Below are 26,408 nucleotides of genomic sequence, written 5' to 3'. Positions count from 1 at the left end.
ACAGACCCACACTCACACGCATTCACCCAACGTTTCAGAAGCGAGATTGAAAGAAAGGGTATTGCAGAGCCCGTTCAAAGTTCACTAAATTATACATTCTACAGTTTAATGAAGGACGCTTCCTCCTGTAGCGAAAGTCTGAAGAATAATGTGAGGTTTCAAGTTTTTTTTTCTAGAGGACCCCAGCTAAAAATATTCGCTTTAACCTGCAAGTCGTCATATTTTGGGCGTCACGAAATGAAATATTAAGCAATGAATGTAAAGATAATAAGACATAATGTTTCAGAGCCGGAGATACGTACACATTAAGCGTTATGCACTTTATCTATTGTTCTCAATTACGTCCCTATCAATCGATGCTTCCATTTCCTTGCCAGTTGCTAGAATGACAACGGTCGTATGAAAATAGAAGTACTTGTGATTCATAAACTCCGCGTCGCACATAGAATGCTGACTAGTTTTTCTGAGTCACTATACTTTCAACCGCTTCTGTGACGTAATGAATGCGCTGTGTGATGTAATAGGAAGTGAAGAGACTTAATTGCTGAGCTTGTTGTAACTGTTTGTTTACCTCGATCAATAAAGGTTAATTTGTTGTCATATGTTTGTTAGTTTCTTAAATTACAGTTTGATAGATTATCTGATTGTAGCAGTTCTATGCGCTTTCATGTACAGAGTAGTACTTGCCTAGAGATATTGTTTGCATTGCGATTTTTAGACTATTGTATTTGCTAAAAACAAATCAAATAACATGAAGGTCGCTAGGTAAATATATAACAGAATGACAGAAACATATTCTTTGTTAAAATTTTCTGGGATATTGATTAGGTCATTGATGTGAATCTTGCAGCTTAATACGAGACAGTTTAATTTGAAAAAAACACAGAACGCTTTAATTCTAAAAAAAAAACAGAACGCTTTAAAGACCATACGTGCACAGCAGCTATTTTTAGTTTATTCTTCTTTAAACCATTGGGTTTTTTAGAAACCCGACGAGCCCAGGTTATTACTTGTGAATTCGTCGAACTTATGAACTTCCTTTAACCATTTTCGTTGAACCGATTTAACTTAACTTCTACAGTAGGCCTACTTGGGTCGAACCCTAGTACTTCATTATATCGAGGAAGTCTGATCATACCACCACCGTTAATAGTTCAAGTACGTGAAAAGTGTACTGTATCAGCTGTTCGCTAGGGCAGTATCTACCAAATTAATTGTTTGTGTCGCATGAAAAGCAGGTATTTCTGACCTTGAGAAATTGTTTCTGATTTCCATTGTGTGACGTCATAATCAACTTATGTACAGCAACATATTACAAATACTATTAGAATGTTGTGATTCAAGCTTTTACACTATGTTGATGACTTACCAATAGGTAGAAAGGTTATGATAAAATCGGTTAGATGCGTAAAAGACAGTCAGTTGCCTATAGCTAAAGTGAAGTAAACGACTCTTGAATTATTTTGCATAGATTTGTGTGGTTAAATTACGTATCTGCATGTGTTGTTGCAAGTTTAGATGTTTCAATTTGTCACTGAAATCGTAATGATTTAAGTTATATTGAAGACGTTTCGTAAATGTTTTGTGGTTTTATGTCAACCGAGTGGGGCTTTTGTAGTATTAATATGACTTCATATTTCTTTAAATCGATTTTGATGTCAACATAGTTACATTTTTCGAAATTGATAGAAAGTTTGTGTTGCTTTGTTGGCCAGGAAAGTACATTCGCAACGTTGTTTAAGCCCGACTTTAAAGTAGGCAATGTTTTGCGTAGAATATGTCATATGTGCCTAATCAATCGGCTCATAAAAAACAACATCTGAAAGTATATACCTTGTACAAAAAAGGCAACTACTATCAGCTGTAAAGCAACTGTAAATGCAAATTTTTATAAATGACTTCGCCTTTCGTCACAATGCGAAAGCTAGCTGAAGACGCCTCAATGACTTCATAATATTATACCAAATTTTCTTGTATTTACTGTTCGTTATTTGCATGTAAACATATGTTATGTGTACACCACATTGTGGCAACTCTGTGAAGGCTATCATTTTTCCTTTACAGAATTTTCCACTATTAAAACCGTTTTTAATGTTGGATATTTACGTGTGAAAACTAAAAAATAATACAGATTCAAAACATTAAGGTGATTTATTTGTTTCAATTTCTAGGAAAACACACCAAGTCAGTATATATCAAAATTTTATCACTTTGCCCTGTTAACATTACCGAGTTTTTACGGAATTAAAGCATATAGAATCAGAGGGAAACAAACGTTTCTTGTTACAATGTCAGCCCAAAACGACACCCATCTTCCAATGGCTGCTGAATATGTTTTATACGCTGGTTGTGGTATTTCTGTTGCATCTATCCTTTTTACCCTTATTGTCTACACTGCGAATAGGTAAGTGCGTGATTGTTATGTCAGACCAAAGTTCTTTTTGGCTGTTTCAACTTTCATAGATAACATATAGTAATTCTTGGACAATAACCACAACGCGTTTATCTACGGAATATTTAGGCCAGGTACTTTCAACAATATTTTAACGGGACCCCCAAGGGCTTATGTCTTTCCAGTGTCCACAATCTTATTTTTATTCAGATGGTGCCGCTGTTAAATTGAAAAATTAAGCAGAATGTATAATGTTCTTATCTTCCAAGCAATGTTCCGTTCATTTTTATGCGTTGTATTCCTGTAAGTAGGTAAAATGAATCCAAATTTCGTGCGAATCCCACCCTTATTTGCAAAAATGCCAAAGATTTAACTACTTAAGGCTACGCAACTTTACCGAGACAAAACGTTATCAAGAAAGTCGCACCGGTTCCATAGAATCGTCTTATGAAATTTTATGAGATAAGCGAACCGGTTAGCATTACTGGTTACTGTCAATGGACTTTTTGTAACAGAACCGGCTGAAAAATGTGACTTTTGTGATAGAACCGGCTGACAAAAAATTTGAATCCCACCACTGCTTTTAGCTGATATTTTTTAGAGTTTGGTTTTCAAAAAATATTTTTTCTATTCTTTTCAGATATTTGCGTGTGAAGAGACAACACATGATCACTATAAACCTCTGTATCTCACTTCTCATTTTCTACATCGGTTTTATTCTTTCCGTCTACGCTGACTTTAGTGGACAACATCGCAATGAGGATCATGATGAAGAATACAATACCACTACCGCTACTGACGTCACGAGTCAACCGGTTTGCATAGCAGGTGTGATGTCATAATTACTGTCTTGTGAATAATAATGATAATGCTTCGAAAACTGCACTAAGTTACAGGGTTATTGAACGGTTTGAAAGATTATGTGGTTCGTAATTAGGCGAAAAAATACACGTTTTGGTATTTACAAAATATTTGTTTTCAAATATTTTGTTTGTCAGCCGGTTCTATCACAAAAGTCGTATTTTTCAGCCGGTTCTGTTACAAAAAGTCCATTGACAGTAACCAGTAATGCTAACCGATTCGCTAATCTCATAAAATTTCGTGAGACGGTTCTAAAGAACCGGTGCGAACCGGCTGAATCCCACCACTCGTTATATGTATCAACTATTAATACTGCTTTTTTTAAGCTTTTAAATAAACGGTGGCAAAAAAGTATTTCCAATGTTCGTGGTGACATTCATTTTTACGTCCAGTATCTTTAATTTAGTTCAACTGATAAGTTTCAACTCATCGTCTTTTTGTGTTAAAGTAAACGAGAGTTAGTCACCTACCCAGAGAGAGAGGTTGCTTTATAAAACAGTTATTTAAAATATTGGTAAACAACATATATTTTCAGGGACAAGCCTCCTTTTGCTTGGTTGGTTTTACGTCCACTCTTGGATTTTGACGCATTGGATATTTTTGTGTCTCACTATTCAACAAATCGCACCAAGGCATATTTCTAACTTCTTCATCAAAGTCAGCTTATGCACTTATGGTAAGTGGCGATAAATGTTACTGTTTGTTATAATTAATTTGTGGGGATTTCCCGTTAGAATGTTTGCAAAAAGTTAGAAGAAGAAATGTTAAACAGAGAGGCCGTTTTTAGATATAAATAGCTTGAAACTTGGAATATTTGTTGCGCATTATTGTGTCATAATTGTTTTTATTCGCATGTCACACATTTGTGAAGTAACGAAGCGTCTTAAACGGGTGGCAGCCTTTTTAGTGTAACATTTTTTCGGGATATAGCTGGTACTGTACGCAAGGAACAAATATTTGAGAATAACTGCAATTGATAAATTCTTTATCTGCTGGTTTTGTTTTTCAGTTCCAGCGTCTGTACCTGCTATCATCATATTAATCGTCGACCGATACAGTAATGAAACAACCAACAGTATTCAGTAAGTCTATGGTTAAAATTGGGAGATATAAGCTTTATTGTGACGACACAAACACAAACATTTATTTCAAATAAACACAAACAAAGAATGCCGTTCACTGTAGAACATAAAAATCGTTTTGTTTTGTATCCTTCCGTCAAACAAGTATCACCTCATTGAAATAATATGACCACAATTAGGCCTGAAAGTTGATGAATCAAATGAGACCCAGTCTGAAGTCAGATCCTAATCCCTTTTCGTTTAAACCTGATAGAAAATCCAGGCCTAATTTACAACTCTGTGATAAAGGCCACGCAAAACTGTTACAAATTACAAAATTGTTGTCTTGTTCATGTAATGTTAAAACTTCGGAGTTTTATTTTTTAGTTGCTTCTTGGATTTAAACAAAGCAGTTGGCCGCGTGTTCGCTGCAGTTTCAGCTGTCATATTCGTCGCTGTTGTCATCTGTACTATTTTCTGTACGACCAAACTGACATGCATGAGAAATCCCAATGCAGTGGCTTCTACTTTGAAGGTCTGTTTCAACTCATAAGAATTTCATTACATTATTACAACATCATTGCAATAATGTTGAATTGGTTGTAAGGTGATTTTCCTGGACCATATTGTTCCATGTACAGACGAATGCGGTTATTCGCGCAACTGACTTTGTTTTGCAATTAACCGGATTTTACGATATCCAGTGGATTTTTTTCACAAAAACGCATTATGCGCTAAACCGAATTTGTCTGTATAACTTTAAATTTTTAATCTAGTAACGACTGCCAGTATATGATGACGTCACAGTATCGTAAAAATTAGAGTTGACGTCATTTTAAATTTTGAATTACAAAAAGCATTTGAAGCAAAACTTGTTTATACAAAGCATGACGTATGAAAGTTGGCATAAAATATATTTATGCACATAAAAGCTTTCTAAATAAATCCTTTATCCTATGTCACCTTTTAACGTTATAGAAATAAAATAAAATCTTATTAAATTTGTATAAAGGCCCACATTATTTTGTTTCCCTGATTGCCAAATAGACCCTTACCTGCTATGTTATAATTCGTATTTGTCACAGAAAAATCGCGTTCATTTGGTGCGACTCATTATTCTGTCTATCATTATCATCTTCTCTCACATTCCACATCTTGTGTTGTGGCTAAGACAACCTAGCTCTGATGTAAGTATTGCAAACAATTGTCCCTCTACTGGCTACTTCATTGTACGGTATCTGACACTTCATTACATTAAAATTGCCACAAGAGTCAAAATTGCTGTATGTCTAAAATCAAGTGTAGAAAAGTATTATAAGGTAATATCGCATAAGTTTCTTGCTTAGCTAAGCAAACTTGACGCTGAGACAGGATTTGAACTTACAACCTTGCGAGTATGTTTGATATTTTAACATTTAAGATCTATTATCCTAAAAAAACAAAGGCCCAAATAGACATAAAAAGCGACATGCTTTATTGTAAACTTTATTGTAAACAAAATATAAACCACGGTAGCGGCTTTAGCAAAGATAACAACGTGTGTTTTTTTATTGACTTTAATTCAGCCTCATTACGATGTTGGACTGGAGATTTTTGACGGAATCGTCGTTGGATTACATGGGATCTTAATCGTGTTCTGTCTCCTTTACAGAGGAAACCGGTTCTGCGAATACTGGTCCCATGTAGTTTCGGTAAGGATACGGTCCCATGAACTTTAACAATTATATTTGTACTGAGCACACAGTAGACTAAATCGTATGTAGGGAAAGTTTTTGTGAAAGTTTATGGCGATTAAAATGTACAGCGCAGAGTAAATTGTTCGACAGTTTATCCTTTAGTTTCAATTTTGGGATATGCCCAAGAAAGTTTTAATATACCTATGGCAAAAAAACAAAATAAATTGTTTTAAAAATTTGCTCCTGTTTTTTTTCTGTTTTTATTACTTTTGGTAATCCCTAAACCGACCCGAAAAACCCTACTTACAACTCTAGTGCGTACAATACGGCGTCTTCAATGGGCCTGGCGTACTGTGATTTATATGTTAGTGTGCCGTGATCGCTGGTCTGCATGGGCAGTTCAGGGCTGATCCCAGTTATGAATTTATGTTCATCTTAGTGTGTACAATTGGTAGATAATAACTGAACGCACTTGTTTAGACATCAACCAAAACATTTTTCACCAGGGCAAGAACCCGAATCAGTCAGCGAGTCTTCGTCTTTCGCGTCTCAACGTTTCTTCACATCGCAGTAAACGAGGTGTGAGCAGCAACACAACCGATTTCACAGCCGATGATGCATCTACACTTGACCGCAAGGTGGAGCCACGTGAAGGCAACGTCATGGAGCTGACGATCGACGACGAAGTTTTTCTTTCGTCGAAGACTTCCAAAGAAAACGATGTGAACCGAAATAATGAAATAATCAAGGTTGTTCTTTTTAGCGAATCTGTTATAAGCATGTGTGTAAAGCTTCCAGGTTTCATAGAAAATCTACTAACACAATACCTCACGGAAACCCCACATTTAGTTAACATCTGATAGATGGCGCAAAGAGCACTAACACGATTTATCTAACACCTATTGAAAACGGTATAACTTTGACACCCATTTTAAACGATTTATCTAACACCTGTTTATAACTGTATATAGGGCTAACTGGGTTGGGGTATAAGGTATATTATGATCCAAAATTCAACCAACTTCAAAACTGAATTGTTTAAAACTTGAATTTGAAGAAAATTACTTACTAACCTTAACCCTATTTGGCTGTTATATAAATATTTTTTCTCTGTGCCACTTATCGAAATTTAACTAATGTGATCAGGGCATTGGTCTTGACCAAATCTAAGTCCGACATTATTGCACAAGTTCAAGTCTGAGGTAACCACCCTTAAGTCTAAGTTCTATGCCCTGATTTAAATTACAGTGCCTTACAGCAAGAGCTATATATCCTTAACTAACGTAGGTTTCACTTTTTCCGTGAAAGCTGTATATAGCTGTTTCGCTTCGTGATTATACTATGACAGCAAATGACACTTTTTGACACATTTTCATGTTATATTTAACTTTGTCTTTTCCACATTTTAGTATCCGTCTGTGCGCATTGAAAGCTCATCGTCAACAGACAGCAGAAAGGTTAGAATCTTTCTTGCAATATGTTTTAAAACTAAATATCTCCAACCAGATTATTTGTTGATTAGAGTGATAAATTAAACACTGGAAGTCGAGCTCGACTGAACAGTTTTCGTCGTAAAGTGCTGAGGGGATCTTTCCGCAAATCAAATAAATCCAGCGTTGGATCAATGACAAATTCTCCACCACATTCACCTAATATGAGGAAAACATCAACCCTAAACCGGTAAGTCGCAGACAAAAGCCCCAAAAGTATAGTATCTGGTTAGGTCTAAGTTATGAAATGCGAAAGCTTGTTTCAAAACTAGAAACTTGTTAAATTCGTGAATCTTAGAGCCAATAAACGTTTGAGTACCAATAAAAACTGACTTATTTTTTGATTGTCCGTTTCTTGTTTGCTTTGTTGCCTAAATTATATCACATTCTTTTTATTTATGTAACACTAAAAAACCCTGTTTAACTTTTTCAACTGATATAAATGTGCTTATTTTGCAGAATCAGCATTCGTGACTCTCGTATTTCTCTTGCCGGAGATCCTGATCGGAAAACTTCGTTTTAAACTAATGTATATCAGAAACAAAAACTCCACTTTTGTTGGTTATGTTTATTTTTTATGCACCACTTCTTATTCGCAATAAAACTGAACCTACAGCATCTATGTGGTGTTTCTCTCAAAAGTTTTAAGCTTGATTTTGTGTAGTGTGTGAAGGGGGTAGAAATTCACTAAAAACGAGTTTCAGCTGGAAATGCGTTTCTCTTAACTCTCGTTTGATTTCTATGACCTAGCAAAAGATGCACGACGTATGCGACAAGCGCAAAGCGACATTTGACACACGACGTAAATTGCAAAGGTTATTTTTTTCAGAGGATTCGTGTTTTGTTTAATTTTGCTAGAAACAAATGGCTACAAAAGTTGTTTTTACCAGATTCGTGTTTCTTTTAAGCTCAAAAAAGCTATAAAAATATTTGATATACTACATAGATCTGCGTAAGTTTCGACTGCATTAAAATTAGGAACAAAAATTGGAAAAAGTCAATAATTTTAAATCACGAGTTTTTATGTTGCTGAGAGTCTGACTCTGAGTACAACCTAAGCCTGGTTATGACGGATTAAAATCAACAATAAATCGACGCTACACTGGCCGGAGCATTGCAGTTATCAGTTTTATTTTTGCTAAAATTAAAAAAGAATTGTACAGGACTACTCTAAAATACGCAATCTACGCAATCAAAACGCAATCGCAATCTACTAAAAAAACTAACTAAGATGTTGACGGTTAGGGCTATTAGGGTCTGGGTGAGGGTTTATAACAAAAATAACTATATAATTTAATCTCAGATACCTTTTGGGCTTAATTTTCTTATAAGTATTAACATGCGGCACCATACGGTAATTAGTACCACTCTCAACACACATGTGAATATTAAGCCTAAACTGGGCATCTAAAACTGAATGATAGTTTTATTTTTATTATAAACCCTTACCCAGACTTTAAAAGCCCTAACCGTCAACATTTTTAAAAGTTGCATACGTTTTATAAGTAGATTGTGTATAGATTGCGGAGCTTGCTTAGATTGCATATTTTAGAGGAGCCCATTGTACAAGCTTTTTTTTCACGCTTCGTGAATAATGATTGTCCAGTGCACAAATAAACGTTTCGTAAATGATCAAAAAGTACAGAATATCCAGTCTGCAGAGTATGGCAGCTGCACGCGCGATTTTTGTTTGAAAAAAAATGTTTGCACGCCAAGTTTTGGGGTTTGCATGCAAAAATTTTGCACCAAAGGCATTTAATTGGGCTGTCTTGACCTCTTTTACTTGCTTTGCGCCTGCTGAAATTGGTCTTGCACACGAACTTACGGGTCGTGCACGCGCGCACGCGGGACATGTAGGCCCTGCACGCGCGAGATCTCGTCGGGAACTGCCATGTTCTGCAGACTGGCAGAATATGGTGTCAAAATTTTAGCTTCATATTGAGTTTTAAAGATTTTGCCATTGTGTACTCACTGCTCTGCCCATCTGGTATTATCTTGCTGTTTGTTTTTCTTTCACAGAGCAAATTAAATTCAATTTTTTGCTGTTTCAGGAAAGCAATTACATTTCTACCTAGTATGATTTGTCTAAAGGTTGCCCAAAGGTCATTAAACTTTGGGTCATTACTTGTGGCAAACAGTTTTCGTTGTGTAAGCACATCTCCTGCTCTGTTGGGTGTTCCAAAAAATCAAAAATCATCAGAGGTGAAGCGCAAAACGAGACACAATGTCGGTGTTTACCACCGACTCCTTAAAAGTATGCACATGCTTGTAATTTGCGACGGTTGTGGCAATCTACACAAAAAGTATCACATGTGCAACACTTGTTACGATCAGACAAGGTTCGAAACTCAAGCTGTTCGAGCTGTTTTGAATGAAAAGGGGGCGGATTTGTCCTCTCAAACTGTGCTGCAATACAAAGATGATATAAAAGAACACCTGAGACTTGGCAAAGGAGATAAGAGCCAAGTTGTAAACATTGAAGATCGGAAACGACCGGCTGGCTGGTTTAATCCAAGAATGTGGAACAAACTATAATTATTTTAATGCTCATACTACAGTTTGAATTTTTTATGGTTTGTAAACTGGGCCATGGTCCAGACTGCAGAGTATGGCAGCTGCGCGCAAATTTTTTTGGTTTTGCGCGCAAAAAGTTTGAACCAAATTTATTAATTTAGCTGTGCATGTGCGTACACAGGACATGTTGGTCCTGCAGGACGGAGATCTCGTCAGGGATTGCCATGTATTGCAGACTGGACCATGGTTCTAAAGATTTGGTAATATTACTGTCAAATGAAAAATGTATTGTCTTGAAACCATTTTTCAACTTTTTATGTTTTTTGCTGCTACCACATAATGAACGACCAGGCAACTACCAATTCATGCTCACAATATTTGCATTTCTACGTTTTTTACAATTTAGATTTTATAGTCAAACCCAAAAATTACTGTTTCAACAAAATGTTTAAAAAGCTTAGGCAAAGGCTTGAGACAGAAGAGGCAACTTCTCCGGGTAAAGATGGAACAAACGGAACCCCGAATATGTCAAGAAGATATGATGAAGGTAGAAGGCCTAGCAACTCCTCAGGTCAGCAATTTTAATAAAACAAGCCTTTTAAAAGTTTGAATAATGACCATATACCTGTTATACTTGGCCAGGCGTTTTTGTTTTTAATGGTATCAAAGGTAGTTACCTTTAAACATTGTGTAAATTAAAGTGGGTGGTACACTCTCAGTCACACATTGCACAAGGTTTTTTTATTTCAAAATATTGTAGGAACAGTTAGACGTAGATTGATAACAGTACAAAATATGTGTACCAGCAATCAACAAAAAAGTTCATTGCATCTGTTTGTTATACATGATGGGTCAAATATAACATATGAATAAATGTGGTTAATTGCACAACTAATTGGACAAACTTTTTAGTGCAATTAGGCAAACAATTTTCTTGACAAATGATATGCTATTTTATGCATTTAAATGGATTAATGCATTAGCTGAAATGCATCTAACTGGATTTATTTGTGTATTCTTTTAATAATCAGGAGAATATATTTAAATTTGTTTGATTGTGTTGACAGCTGCAAGAGGTCGCATTACTGCATCAAACTTGTTTCGCTCAGATAGTTTGAGTTCACTAAATGGATCTGAAAATGAAATGGTGAGTATTATGAGCAACCTATCATAGTGCAACTCCAAACGTGAATTGGCTCATGCTACTTTTCTATATCTTACATCGCTCACAAAGATATTAGCCTACGATGTGGCTGCAATTGCCTTTATGACAAATGTCTTGTCACCAGCTGCACTAATAAGACCTTGTAGGTTAAAACAGTTGGCACTGGCTGCAGCTGCAAGAAAAATGTTTGTTAAGAAAATACCAATTAAAATGTTGCTGATTGATTTGTGTTTTTAGCCGACAGATTCATCGAGTAAAGAGGATTTGTACACAATGCTAATGAATCGGACCACACAAGTCAAACGAATGGAAGTAAAATTGGCAGGTTGGTTAATGCATCTTAAACTAGGTCATGCCGAAAAGTGTTAAAAAATCTTATGTACTGTTTTTCATATCTTATGTACATTTTTCAAGCCATGTCATAAGCAAAATTTGTAAAGATAAAAGTGTAAAAAAATTACTCTATTTCAAAGAACTAAAATTCAAAAACAAGCTTGACCAAACTGTGTATAAAATACTTGTTGTGGTGGGGATGTAAATAATTACGTCCTGTGATGCAGTAAACTTTGGTTAATCCAGACCCCTTTGGACCAAAAAAAAATTGTCCGGGTTAGGCAAAGATATACATTAAACTATGTCAATTAGTTAAAGCCTCACCACATTATAAATCATTTTTACTTTTTCTATGTCACCATTACCATATATTGCAAAACCCTTGAGGTCTGTTTGAAGTCATTTATATCCTATCATCACCAGAGTATGGACAGTCATTAAAAGAACGCACAAAAGAATGTGAAAAACTTAGTTCAGCTTTGGAGAAACAACAAGACAATGCACTGAGGAAGTTAAACGAACTCAACGATACTTACTCAAAGGATAAAGATCGTTACGAAACCACGATATGCAGATTAGAGGAATCTGAAAGTTCATTGAGCAACACCAAAACTGTATTGGAAGAGGTGGGAAAATAAATATTACCTATATCTTTTATTTCTAGACACAAGATTTTTTTAGTGTTTGATGCATTTAGCAAAAGTTTCATGCGTCAGGACTGTCAAAAGTATAATTTGCATCAAATCTAGCCCATATATGTCCTAAATCCGTTCTGCCAAATGATATTAAAACCAAAAAATGTGTTTTTCAGGAAAACGAAAGACTTAAATCAGCTCTGGATGACTGGGAAAAACAGAAGGAAGAATTCAACCAAACGAAAACTGAATTTTATGAAAAACGAGATAATTCAGAGGAACTTCACGACTTACAAAGACAGGAGATGGCCAAACTTAAACATATGGTAGGTGAAGGTTTCATACAATATTGGTTTTGTGGCAGAATTCAGCATGCTGATGTTATTGATTTTGTCTGCTCATGTGTGACAAGATAAATGTTGCTAGTTCAGGATTAGAAAAAAATGCCAATTTAAGTCCAATTTCTAGTCCTGTCTTGTAAAGTGTGAATTGTGTAGATAGTACATAGGTTATATTTTTGACCTTTGTACCTTGTCTTAAGTTTTGTTATGACTGCTGGTAAGATGCTGACTTAGCTGACAATCTCTCCCTCAGTCCATGAAAATGTGTCTTTGTACACCATAGGACGTAAAATATGTGACAGAATTATTTTTAAGCCACAAAACAGATGTATTATGACAAAACGTAGCACTTGTTTAGGTACTTTAAGTTTGTGCTTTTATAAACATTAAACAGCTGTATATAATATTTGTGTAATTATTGATTTAAGTCCAAAAAACAAGCAGTGTGAACAATCAAAACCATAAATCGCACTAACTGTACTTTGCATCATGAAAATAAATACTTAAAAAATTTCAGTACAGCACTGTTTGAAATGCCCTTTTAGACTTGTTAGCCATTTGTAGTTGCCATCATTTCCACTTGACCTGTGTTGTATAGAGCAGAGGGGCGGAGTACATGATATTTGTTCAGCTAAACTAGATCAACACTTATATATAACTGATCACCTATTGAAGTCATCGTCCAACATCAATTTATTCATTTCTCTTGGCATAGCACTAAATTTTGACATGCTTATAATCACTCTTACTGACAAATTTCTAAGCCTTTTCCCTTTTGCAACTAGAACCATTCATAATTTCTAATTTTGTGAATGAAAATGATATTAAAGATATTTTTGCAACACTTTTTTTGTTTCAAAAATAATTATGTGGTAAGAACCATAATCAGTAATATTTTTTATGGTTCTTGTTAAAGAAAGACATACAACTTTTTATTAAAGAACTTTAATGACAAATATAACTGTCCAAATAGACATGCTTTATTATTAAAGAATTGTTACTAAAAAAAGTAAAATGAAATATATATCTGACAAATCTCTTTTTGTATAAGGTGTTATAATAAAATGGTGGTACCTTTACAGGTAAAATATATACATTCCTTTTAGAATGTTTTTGTTGACTGATTTTAAGTCAGAACTGTTGGTTCTTTATTGTTACTTTGTAAGCAAGTTCATACTTAGCAATTCATAACATTCACAACACAAAAATGTCTACTATCAGAGGGGCAAAACACATTCTTCATTATTTAACAAAATTTAATTGTCAAACAGCTGATGAACAGCGAAAAAGAATCAAAACGACTACAAATTGGGCTGGACGAACACATGGCAGATTTGATACAAACTCGAGAAAAGAACGACGAATTAGAAGCAATTCTACGAAAAAATACTGAAGACTTAAAAGTAAAGGAATCAGCATTAAGGGAAATTGAAAACGAAAGGTTAGAATAAAATTATTTTGATCATTTTTTGTGTGATAAGAAAATAAATGTGTAGTCTGGGTTTTTGCCAAGTTCTTGTCATGCTAAAAGAAAAGCAGAACCATTCACTTCAAAATACCTCTAGTAATTTTTGTCAATTTGTTGTATTTTGTTCACACATAGACCTCGTAATTTAGCCCTAAAACGTTTTAGTACTGTATTTGTTTTTGGATTCTACCTGTTGGTCATTGGATTAACTTTTTACAATACACAATAAACTAGTAATAATATAAGCATAATACAACTGTTTTGGTCAACCTTTTGTCCATCCACCTTTTGCTAGGTGTGCAACATCACATAAGTATATGCTCTGTGTTACTTCTTTTCCAGAAATAAATTGAAAGATGACAAAGAAAAGAACGAGAGCCTCATTAAAAAGCTAACTTCCAACAATAACAACTTAAAAGACAAACTTTCTTGCTTGGCCCTTGATTTACAAAAGGTTAGAAAACAATTCAATCTATTTTTGTTGGAAGTCAAGCTTTTTTCTATATTTTATGTCTCATGTGTAGCTGGTGTACTAGTTTTCTAGTTTTAGTATTTTCCCATTTTCTAGTCTCATTTAGGTAAATTATGTGATGTAAATACCTGTACAAGTAGTGTCTAGTTTATGTAGTTGTGAACTCAGTCAGGCTTGATTAATCTTTTGGATAACGATATCACAGTATACATTGTGCATATCAAGCAAGAACTGGCTGTCAAATGAATATAAAATAGTGCTGGGTCAAGCCGAGCCTGAACCCGAGTACTCGGTACCGAACATGTTTTCAATGCTTGGTGTTCGGCCGAGAAGTTGCTCAAACTGACCGAAGCATTGAATTTGCATTTTTATACCCTGCATATACAAATAGTGTTCGAAAGGGTATCCAAGAACAAAATTGACTGTTTTATTAAATGCATTAGATGGTAGAAAAGTGCATACTTCTGGGCCCAGTACAGCTTAATACACTGCTGGTGATGTAAGGGACCTGTGAAAGCTAAAAAACTAGCATGAAATTGGGAATGTTTATGACATCACAATTCTCTGAGCATGCTTGGCCGAGCACTGAGCATTAACATGAGATGCTCAGTACTCAACCAAACAGAACATTTACAGTTTTGACCCAACCCTAACACACCTAAAAACATGTTTTTGATCACAAAATTATGTTTATCATGTAATAAACATCCATATTTAACTAACATCGTCACATGGTTTCCGCAATTGTGTTCTACTTTCCCCACAACTTTTCATTTTTGTTTTCATTCATGTGATTTTATTTGTAGACTCGTAGCAGCCTTTCTACTGTAGAAAACAGACACAGTAGTCTTAGTGAAAAATACGACTCCTTAAAACACAGCTGCGAAGCTGTTATGTCCAAGGTTTGTTAACTGCATGCATGGTGTTATTTTAGTTTGTTCAAGGTAAATGTTGGTTTTTATTTTGTCATTGCCTAACCAACGTATGTGTTGGTGTATTTTTTCAACTTTGTTGCAAACATTTTAATCATTGACATGACAATTTTGTAAGTCGGTTTTGCTAAAACACTTTTGTTAAGATTATGTGGAAAGACGAAAGTAATTTAGTTGTCAATGGTTAAAAGATCTTTAAAAATTGATACTGAGACATGCAGTAAAGATTATCTTAAGGCCACAACATTACTAGTTGGTTTATATTTACATTTTTGTATTTTTTTGCATCTTTACCTCTTCTGTATTTAGTAAAAATAGAGGACTGACAGTATTTAGTACAGTCAATTGCATAACAAACTTGCACTGTTTTTCTGCATTAAAATGGATTATGTGATTAACTAGACAATTTTACAAATGAATATAGTTTTATAGGCTTTGCGGTCAAGTTGGAATTGTTGCCACAAAGATTTTTCTTATCATATAATTCGTTGTAAAACATGTCAATCTGATCTTTGCAGTCCAAGACAGAATCAGAAGAAAGACAAAGTTTAATTGATCACCTGCAAAGCAAACTGCAATTGATGGAAAAAAGATCTGGTACTCATAAATTACCTCAAGATGAACAAATGCAAGCGTTCCTCGCTGAGGTTGGTCTTAACAACTGAAAAAAAACTCCAGTTCACTTATTATATTTTTTACTGTCAAAAATTACTGCTAAATTTTATAACTACCAAGAATTTTACTTTGTAATTTTAATTTATATATGTTGGTGATGTAAGATTCTATTTTATAACTTGAGTAGTGTGCAAATTATATTTTGTATGTTTTGGTAAATAGCAAATGTTATATAAGAACAAAAACATGTTTGTTTAGCGTGCTGCATTGGAAACTAAACTGGAAGAGTCTCATCAACAATTAGTAAACATCAAGTCAACTTGGTCAGACAAAATTAACCACTTAGAAAATCAGGTGAGATTTTTATCAAATGTATTTGCATTCGGTCACCTGAACATAATAACCATTACTGGGAACAGCCCTGAAGCTTTAGCTGAATATTGGTCAAACTGAAAATCCCTACTACAAAGCTGACATGTGCAGCATTTGAGGCAGGCAACGGTGCTTGTGCTTCGACTTTCGGTGGCTTCGCCACTCAACCTGTGTAGCTCAGTTGGTAGAGCGCTAGCATGTAAAGACTTCTGCAGGCTAGATTTATCTAGAATGCTTGGAACTGGTTTGAATTCTGTATGACAAGTTTGAAAGGACTGGAGTAACCCATGATTAAGATCTAAAGTACCATACTGTTTCTTAGGTTTCACACCTTAATTCAAAAATCGCTGAAGATTGTCAAGAAATTTCACAAAAAACATCTCAGTTAAAAGAATCACAAGAAAAGGTGGGTAAATGTCGGTGTGGGATGAACACCTTGTTTTACAGACTGACAAGTTGCTTTTATTTTTGGTAGATCGCTTCCTTAACTGGTGAAATTGCAACTTTGAAAGAAGACGCTGATGATTTGACGTCACACAATGAGACATACCTGCAACAAGTGGCAGAACTGGAAGCAAAGTTAATAGAAAAGGTGCAACATTATATTTATGCTTATGATAGTAGGCCTGGATGGCTATGTGGTTAGCTCACCGCATAGTAATCATAAGGTTGTGTGTTCTTATCCTGTATCAGTCACTTGTGTTTTCCCGAGCAAGCAACTTAACCAACATTTTGTCAAAGATAGATGTATAAAAATAAAGATGTATTATTCACTAAGATACTGACAATGAAATTGTGTCTGCAAATGTTACATATGTTTTTGCAAAGAATTTTCTGTTTTTTAGATAAATGACTTAATTATCAAAAAATGGTTGGGTGGTGTTTGTTTATTATGGGTCCCCTTCCCTGAAGGGGACACATATTGTTTTTGTCCGTATTTTTTTTCTTTTTTTCTTTTTTCTGTCTAACGCTGGCTTGTGAGACGCGTTTGGTCAAGAAAGAGTGCTCCAAATTTATTCAAATTTACAGAGATGTTAGTTAATAATCCCAATTTGATCCTCCTGAAGTTTGACCCCGATTGACCCAGCGGTTCACCCACAGGCCCCCAAAACGTAAATTTTTTGAAACGGCTGTACTGACTAAAGTACAGCATCTAGGATTTTCATGCTTTGTTGTTTGGTGCAATGTAAAGTTTTTTAAAGAATTTTGTATCTTTTTTTCGGATTCACCCATTTTTTTACCCTTTAAACCCCGAAATAAACGGTTTTAGTTTTTAGGCAGAAATACATGCCCTATGGTGCAGAAATATTCGAAAAAGTTAACAATTGTTTAAGCAGGATATTCGTTTAGTATTTAAAATTTTGCCAGTTACCTTTACAATCCATAATATGTGTACGCTATCAGTCAGATATAAGTCCCAAGGGAGGAATTCACTGGTTTACGATTAAGGCGGCAGAGCGGGAGTGCTCAGCTTGACGTCTGGACAGACGTTTTACGAGACAGTCGTTTCGGTGATTAGTAATCAGTTTTTTTGTGTGCAGCAATGCTGTGTCGTTTTATTAAGTTATCACGCGCATTTTCAGTTTTGGCGCAGGTTTTACACCTAAGACATAATTCGAACTCGATAAACGTACTTCGGTTTCGTTTATGTCAGGCAAAACATCGTTGATCAACATAAATATGAAATTTAATAAACTTAACTTTTTTGAACGCCGCAATAAATGATCTTTAAATTCTCGTTGTCAGCTTCGCCGTCTCATAACCATGGGTCACTAAAGGTCAACTTGTAGGCATTGCAACACCGTTACGAATTTTTCGTGATAAATGTTTTTTTAAATGCTCGTTGTCAGGTCGGCCGCCGCATGACCACGGGTTATTTAAGGTCAACTACTAGGTATTACTAACACGAACTTTCTTTCGTCATAACGTAGCGTTTTTTTGCAACAAATTTAGGAATCAACGCTCAAGGCATGTATAAATTAGGTTAAACGGTGTTGTTGAACAGTGCTATTGAAAACGGTGTCAACAGGTCAAACAGTCGTTTGGCGTGTGCACCCTGAGAGGTTACTACAGGTCAATGGTTTTGCGAAACAAAGTTAAATAAAAAACAATTTGTTATGTGTACACTTGTAGCAAATTGCTTTTTAATTTAAAGTGTCTGTAACACAACTGTTACAGCTTTCTAGAAAAAACTGTGTTTAAGCAAGAGAATCAATTGAAATTATTTGTTTTGTTCTTTTTTTAGTATTTGTAATTATATGACAATAATAGTGCAAAAAGAATACCAACAAAAAATTTTTATTGTTGGGTTAATGCTTTCTAAAAATCTAAAAGTCACCGCAACGTTTGTTTACCGTAAATCTGCACAAACACGCGTGTGGGGACCCATTAGTTTTTGTTTACAAAAACAATCATATGCGTAGATCAAATGATGTGTATAGTAAATTGGTAAATATCGTATAGAATATATAAAATGGAAGTATATCAGAAAGCCACCCTTCTAGTTGTTATTTGTACAGTCCTGGTAATATATATCATAATTTGTTAATTTTTGACAATTTTTTTTAAGTGTTTTCTATGTTTCAACATTTTTGTGAATATTTGTAGCAAACTTTACATGATATTGAACTTGGAAAGTCTGCAAAGCTTCAATCAGAATTGGAGGAAAAACTTTGTGACAAACGTAAATCCCATCTGCTCGACATAGAGAAATTTGACAAGACTTTACTTGAACAAACAGAGGATATAGCAAATCTAAAAGTAAGTTAAAAACATGTCTTACCTAAAATTTAGCACTAATAATTACATAATGTTCATGGCCAATAAAAACATAATGTCCCATTTTTACAATTAATATTGATGAAAAAACATGAAATAATGTTTTACCAAAATCTTTACAACCTTTTTATTTTAATTTTTGTTTTAGTGTCACTAAATTAAATATTATTTTTATTTCATAGCATGACTATGTAAGTTATTTGTGCTTGTAATCGAAAACAAGATAATGCTTATATGCTATGACAGTTAATTTATGTGTAACAAGGGAAAAATATTTTGAATTTTTTTTCAGGCCAGCCATTGTTTGGAAATAAATGCATACATGGAAAAAATGACCTCATTAGAAGAAGAAATTAAAAAACTGCAAGAAGACCTTGAAAATAAAAATGTAAGTATTTGGTAATTTGAGTAAAAAATGAACTTTCTGATTGTATGATATCGGTTACGAAACTTTCACAATCAATCAATTTTAGCATGACAAATGAACTGATTGTTGTCTCTACAAACTGCCTCATCAGCATCTGCAGTTTATGTATTGTTAAATATGCCTTGGTGTGCCATAAACGAATCTACTTGAATTGACTACATACAAATGTTACCCAAAACAAAATTGAATGTCAAAACAGTGTGCACTGTCTGTAGCTGATCATTTATTGGCTTGATGCTTATACCATTTTGAAATTACTCTTTAAGCAAATTCCAATACATTTTTATCCTGATAAAGCTAATATGGCTGCAAATCCAACATCACCTCACAATTTATTTTGCTTCTTCAGAGTGAGATCAGCAGTAGAGAGCGAATCAACAGTGAGATGGCGATTTCCCTGGAAGAGGTGAGATCGGACCGGGAAGATCTAAAGAAGAAAGTTGCACAAATGGAAGAAAATCTAAACAGCAACATTCAACTCTTAGAGGAATCTAAAAACACTGAAGAACAACTGAGAGAAGGTACCTCTATTTTTATTGTACACTTGTGTGGTTGGAATGCCATAAAATTCTTTTCATAATAATTTTGGGTTTTGCGATGAAAGGCAATACATTAAACCTAGGACAGGGTTTCTTAACTATGGGTACCCCTGAAGATGCATCGTAGATTTTATAAAATGTTCAGAGTGTCCCAACACGAAAAAGATTAAGAATCACTGACTTAGGGTTTTCTGTAAGTGCTCAAGATTGAGTTACCAAAAATTACCAAAACAATTGCCCAAACTTTATTAGCTTTTTTACAAAAAAATTTCATGCCGAAAAAACTACTTTGTGTATTACAACTTACATCTAGGTTTTGGAAATGCACTTGTCTAAAAACAGAAAAAGACGCTTAAAATAATAAGCATTTAAAGATGGTAATCAACAAAAAGACTATTTTGTCACTTCCTGGCGTTGTTATGGTAGCTAGTCTTTATAACGTGCGTCAGCTTATACTATCTAACTTACCCCGATTATTGACATAATATGTTTATAAACTTGTAGTTATAGTCTACTACTCGTAACTACTAACTATTCCTTCCAGAGTTGTCATCGACGCAAGGCGAACTTTCTATGACGCAGCAACAGCTTAGTGACGTCACACAGCGATTCGACGAAGCACAAGCCGAGTTGAGCAAAAAAAGCGAGGGGTTGCTGCAGTCGCATGACTCGTCGCAACAGAAGGAAGAAACTTTACGGAACCTGGAACTGAAGGTGGAATTGAGTTTTAAATCGCTGTTGCTTTACCGCTTGTTCGCGTGACCTTTTTGACCAGTCCCAGAAAACATTTAATTCAATTTTATACTGCAAACCAGTTGCACACTGTTACTACTTATAGGCAGTGGTGGGATTTATTTTTTTGTCAGCCGGTTCTATTACAAATGTCATATTTGTCAGCCGGTTCTATTACAAATGTCATATTTGTCAGCCGGTTCTGTTACAAAAAGTCCATTGACAGTAACCAGTAAGCTAACCGGTTCGCTGATCTCATAAAAATTCGTGAGACGGTTCTATAGAATTTGTGCGAACCGGCTGAATCCCACCACTGCTTATAAGATGTCATCAAGTCATTAGCCGTAGTGTACCTCTGCGTTTGCGGAATTGTTACGACGGTGTAAAGTTCAGAAATGCAACAGCTTTGACTCGATAAGCTTCTTATTAGTCAACAAAATTGTAGCATTTAAAGTAGTTTAAGCATATAATGACGTAAAAAGTTAAAATTCATAATCTTAAAAGTTGATCAAAGTCACAAATCATTTAAAGTCTTCGCTTGTATCAACGCAAAATGATGCGGGAAATTTTATCGAAACTAAAAAATGGATTTGCAGCACGATGGGACCTTGTATTTGAACAAAAACGTCTTGTATATTTTGTTAGATTTTGACGACACTTTCATGGTTGGCAATCACAGTTTATAGTAGGTTATACAATAAATGCATTGTTTTTTTAATAATAGTCGGCGATCGTATGTTTATCTTAACAGGTCGAAGATCTTCAGTCACATTTGGGTTCCCGCACTGAAGAGTTGATGCATTGCAAGGAAGAAATCGCAAACTTAAAGGTAGGTAGAAGTTTTTACATCTAAGTTATCTGCTTGCACACAAACAGCCTACAATTTACGATAACAATTTTAACTTTAAATCGAAAGAAAAATTCTGTCCGTTATAATTACAACGCCTTGGTGCCACTAAAAAACAAAAAATCCATGTTTTCGATTTTTGGCAACTTTATGAATTAAAAAAAAACTGATTTATAATTGTTTAAATCGTTAGTGCAAAAGAGACTTGGTTCATAATAATAATAACGTTTTAAACTTCTAATCATCAAAACATACAAACGAATCGGGTTATTTGCAAAATTTGTCTTTTTATGAGATTATGGAAGAAATTTCTGACAACAAATAGTCACGGTATTACAATCCTCATGCAATTTATCAGTTTTTGTGGTAAGCCGGACAATTTTCTCAATAAATGTCTACGATTTTGATTTACGATTCTTATGGTATTGAACGAAATATGCGATTAACCGAATTCATCTGTACATTTTTACTTCTAGAACAATTTGTAACAAAAATTAACGCATTTTGTGAATACCGTGTTTTTAAACGCATTTTGTAAATGTTATTAAATCGTCGGTATAATGTACCTTGAAAATCCCATATAAAACCAGTTAGTCCGTCCGTCCGTCGTGGCATCTGATAACCACGTGATCAAATCTTCTTTAGAACAATCAGGCAGAAGAGGGAGAGGAGGTAAAGATGTTGAGGATTGAAAAGTCGACGCTGGAAGATCGTGTCTTGGAAAAAGATCGAAGTTTGAAGTTGAATCAACAGAGATTAGTCGATCTTAAGAAAGCTCTGCAAAAAGAACTGGTAAGAAAAATGCTTGGTGGCCGGCTGATTCGGTATGGCGCCTTCAATGGGCCTGGCGTAATGTGATTTATATATGAGTGTGCCGTGATCGCTGGTCTGCATGGATGCTTTAACAGCTGATCCCAGTATTAAATTTATGTTCATCTTAACTGAACAGTGGTTAATCTGGCGATCCCCTACTACGAAGCTGACTTGTGCAGTATACGAGGCAGGAAGCGGTGCACTTTCGGCGGGTTCACCACTGAGCCTGTGTTGCTCAGTTGGTAGAGCGCGAGTCCCACAAAGACTTAACCAGCCACAGAATGTACGAGAATAAATACGGGTTCGTTCTTGTCAAGAACTTTTGGATCAATATCTAACTGTGTAAATTTGAAGCACTCTTTCTTGACCAAACGCGTGGAACAAATCAGCGTTAGACAGAAAAAAGAAAAAAAAACAAATACGGACAAAAACAATAAGTGTCCCCTTGAGGGAAGGAGCAACAAACTCAACCTAAAACCCATTTTTTTATGTTAAATTTAGTCCTTAACCCTGGCTGCTGTGAGTTCTTATGTTAATAGCTCCATGAACTTCTTCATTCCTAACCTTTTACTTCAGAACAAACAAGGAGCAGCCACCAGCGTTGACCGTTCGCGTTCAGAGCGTCGCCGTTCCTCGTCTCGACCCGGTAAAGGTTCTTTAGCGGCCTCTAACGACACCACAAATCACCGCACAGTGGCGCACGAGAACGGAGTAACTCCTGAAGCAGTCGTGGATCCTATTCCATCATTACTTGCCGGTGATATGGCACTGGATGATCCCTCGTTAAATGACGGGCAACGAGACGTGGTTATTAAGTATTTGAAGCACGTGGTTTTGCGGTTCCTCTCATGCGGTCAATCAGAGGTATGTAGTTGGACTGTGGTTGTATTTTTTGAGCGTTTTTTGATGTATTTTCTGATGCAATGGTGCTGCGATTTACAATTTTCGCATCATGGCCCAATGAAAATTTTCTTCAAAATTATGTAACAAATGTAAAAGCATAGAGCCAATAAATGATAAGCTGCAGACAGTGCACACTGTTTCGACCTATAAGGTCTCATCAGTGCAGCTTACGTAGACCTTATAGGTCGAAACAGTGTGCACTGCCTGCAGCTTATGTAACAAATGTTTTAAAAAAACACGGGAAAATCATTGAAAAATTATACTTTAACTAAAAACTAAAAAAAACGACAGAATTTGCTTATTTCTGACAAATTTAAATCCCAATTCGGGAAAGTTACAAACTTAGCTCTGATTTTCAAAGCTTTAAAAATTCCAAAGCGGAGTCGAAACCCCTGAAAATTTGTAAAAAAAATCATGCAGTAATGTGCAGTTTAAAACCGGGATCCTTGTGTTAATTTTTCTAAATCATTTCATCTTTTTCTATTTAGGCGCAACAACTCGTCAAAGCAATTTCGATGATTCTGAAATTCACAAAAGACGAAGAAAACTTAGTTAAAGAAGTTTTAGAATATCGGGTAAGATGAAACTCAGCAAAAATAACATGTTTTTTTTAATTGAATGCTACAGCTGGGATGCATAACCTTTTGGCAATCACCGACCCAACGGCCGCTGGGTCCACGATGCTTAACTAAAAACTTAGCAGCTAGTGTAGATTTGTACCCTTGCTTTGGAATGTGTGTGACGCAAATTCAAAGTGGCACCGGGCACTTCCTACTGACCGTTGTTGCCATTTTGGCAATATTTCGTTGAACATATTTGAAATATGCTGTTTTTTTACAGACCTCGTGGTTCGGTAGCCGTCCAAGCACCAAAAACGTCATCAAACCCTCATTTAAAGGCAAATCACGTCACAAACGATGACGTCATTTAGTCAGTTTCGACTCCTGTCGGATTTCAGATAAGCCGATCGTTTGTTATTTATTTATTTGCACATTGATAGGCCGCTGTTACGTCATCGAGGCGTGATATGACGTCATCGGTATGACGTTGCAAGGTGCAGAAGCAAGTTGTTTAAGTTGTTTTTGACATATGAAGTTGATTTTACTGGGCTGTGAAAATACAGCACCCAACTACACTAAAGGTAGTGGTGGGATTCAGACGGTTCGCACCGGTTCTATGGAACCGCCTCACGAAATTTTATGAGATCAGCGAACCGGTTAGCATTACTGGTTACTGTCAATGGACTTCTTGTAACAGAACCGGCCGAAAAATATGACTTTTGTAATAGAACTAGGCTGACAAAAAATTTGAATCCCACCACCGACTAAAGGGTTTCTACGGATGTTTGTAGTTTGGTATCAGGTATTGCTGAAATGCCTTTAACACAAGTACAGTGGTTTGAAAGTATGACTTCTCCACAATCCACGCTTACATTGATTTGTCAAATAATAATGTATTTGTATTTTGCACACATAAACTGATGCATTGTTGAAAAAACACTAAAAGTTTGACATAACCTCCCAAGTAAAGTATCCCTGTTTTAAACTTATTATATTTCTGAACTTCTACGTCCGTCTCTTAGCTTTTGTCAAAGCCAATTACTTTTACAGTTTTTGTCGCCTTTTTGCCAACAAGAGGGTTTTGTTCCCAACCTAAACTAAGAGAAAGAAAAACAAACGGTATTAAATGTTAAGTATACAAACCATTACATTTACATCAGTTTTTTTCCAACATTAAAACATCCTGAACAAAGTGTACCACTTCAGTACTAAAAAGTACAATTGAAAATGCAAAATTGTTGCACAAACCTTGGAAATGATCAAAAACGCTATTAACATAAAACTACTGCGTGATTCTTTGTTAGTTACTGCATTTCAAGGTTTTCCCAATTGGTTTTTGACCTGTTTAACTATTCGTGCTTTAGTAACTGTGCATTGCAATGCTTGAAAACTTAAAACAATGTGTTTGGATAGTATTTAAGGGTTATTTCCATACTAAATGTGAGTGTTGTAGCCTAGATGCCAAATTCAATGTCTTGTTAGATGTGTTATAATTGTTAATGGTTTGTGAACCAAAATTTGGAAAACATTATCAGAAAACTGTCAGTTGGTCAAACCTATTTAAATTAAGGCCAAAAAATGGTTGCAATTAAAGTAAAGTATTTAAATTTCAAGTTTACTCCCTTTTTAGGCGAAAAACTATATTTGTATGTAAATGTTGTAAAAACTACCTCAAATTTCTAATTTTTAAACTCAAGGTTTTTAAAATCAATCTATTTCAAATTTTAAACAACCATTAAATTCACAAACAATTGAATAAAATTTAATAATTTCTTACAAAGCATGTATTTCCTTGTAGTACAATTTTTTAGAAAATATAAATAATTTTGCTGAAAAAATCGGCGAATATTAGCACCAAAAAGGTGCACTTTGTACCGAAGTGTTGAACAACAGTTTGTTACTTCACTGATACTTTTTTGTTATTCGTAGCAAGAATAAACTATTATTTAAACAAACATCACAAAAACGGATAAAATCTGATAAAATTCAAATTGTGATGTTTGTCTAAAGTTGTTTTACTATTGGACCCTTACATACACCATGACCATTTCTGTGTTTTTGTTATTGTCCTGTCCATAAAGTCTCTCTTTTGTTGTACTGCAACTTATTATTGTTGTTTTGTGTTTGCAATTTTTATTTCGTCTGGTGCATTGTATAGTAAGAGTTTATTTTGTTTCGTATTGTTCTAATTTGTCTAGCGCTTATGTAAGTCTTTGTGCAATACAAAACCCGACAAAAAGTTACAAGCCCAAACTTTTAAGGAACAGCTACCATAGGAAAAATACTATTTTCGTTTACTTTTATTTGCCACTGACTTGTGCTAAAGTAGTTTTAGTGTTTTGAAACAATCTGCTGAATGTAAGTGTATTTATGGACCCGCTTCCTCTATTAGGACAAATATTGTGTCTGATGCTAGTTTGGTCAAGAAAGAGATTTTTTCAAGAGAGATTTTTTTCAAATTTGAACACATGTTAGTCAGTTA

At 35.0% G+C, this 26,408-nt stretch overlaps 3 protein-coding genes across 3 annotated transcripts; all 3 read left to right on the top strand.

Moving 5' to 3' along the window:
• The first annotated feature begins 2,175 nt into the window (after positions 1-2,175).
• LOC145203719 (uncharacterized) lies at positions 2,176-8,098 on the top strand. The gene is made up of 11 exons (XM_080075993.1): positions 2,176-2,404; positions 3,033-3,220; positions 3,789-3,929; positions 4,263-4,335; positions 4,702-4,849; positions 5,400-5,501; positions 5,880-6,005; positions 6,497-6,739; positions 7,400-7,447; positions 7,513-7,670; positions 7,940-8,098. Exons 1-11 carry the CDS (start codon positions 2,289-2,291, stop codon positions 8,001-8,003), a joined length of 1,407 nt encoding a protein of 468 aa, XP_079932119.1. The 5' UTR covers positions 2,176-2,288; the 3' UTR covers positions 8,004-8,098.
• A 1,437-nt stretch (positions 8,099-9,535) lies between these two features.
• On the top strand, positions 9,536-10,401 carry LOC145204340 (large ribosomal subunit protein bL32m-like). Its single transcript, XM_080076851.1, has one exon. The coding sequence runs from the start codon at positions 9,557-9,559 to the stop codon at positions 10,013-10,015; it is 459 nt and encodes a 152-aa protein (XP_079932977.1). The 5' UTR covers positions 9,536-9,556; the 3' UTR covers positions 10,016-10,401.
• On the top strand, positions 10,030-26,172 carry LOC145204338 (golgin subfamily A member 1-like). The gene is made up of 21 exons (XM_080076848.1): positions 10,030-10,565; positions 11,062-11,141; positions 11,397-11,484; positions 11,916-12,118; positions 12,304-12,453; positions 13,740-13,909; positions 14,279-14,390; positions 15,215-15,310; positions 15,859-15,987; positions 16,214-16,309; positions 16,650-16,733; positions 16,803-16,919; positions 18,935-19,087; positions 19,398-19,493; positions 19,882-20,053; positions 20,616-20,785; positions 21,555-21,632; positions 22,296-22,442; positions 23,040-23,327; positions 23,855-23,941; positions 24,207-26,172. The coding sequence occupies exons 1-21, from the start codon at positions 10,334-10,336 to the stop codon at positions 24,285-24,287; spliced, it is 2,829 nt and encodes a 942-aa protein (XP_079932974.1). The 5' UTR covers positions 10,030-10,333; the 3' UTR covers positions 24,288-26,172.
• The last annotated feature ends 236 nt before the right edge of the window (positions 26,173-26,408 follow it).

Source organism: Phallusia mammillata, chromosome 8, assembly GCF_965637545.1.
Source record: "Phallusia mammillata chromosome 8, kaPhaMamm4.hap1.1, whole genome shotgun sequence".
Taxonomy (NCBI): domain Eukaryota; kingdom Metazoa; phylum Chordata; class Ascidiacea; order Phlebobranchia; family Ascidiidae; genus Phallusia; species Phallusia mammillata.
This window is presented reverse-complemented; position numbering and strand designations above follow the sequence as displayed.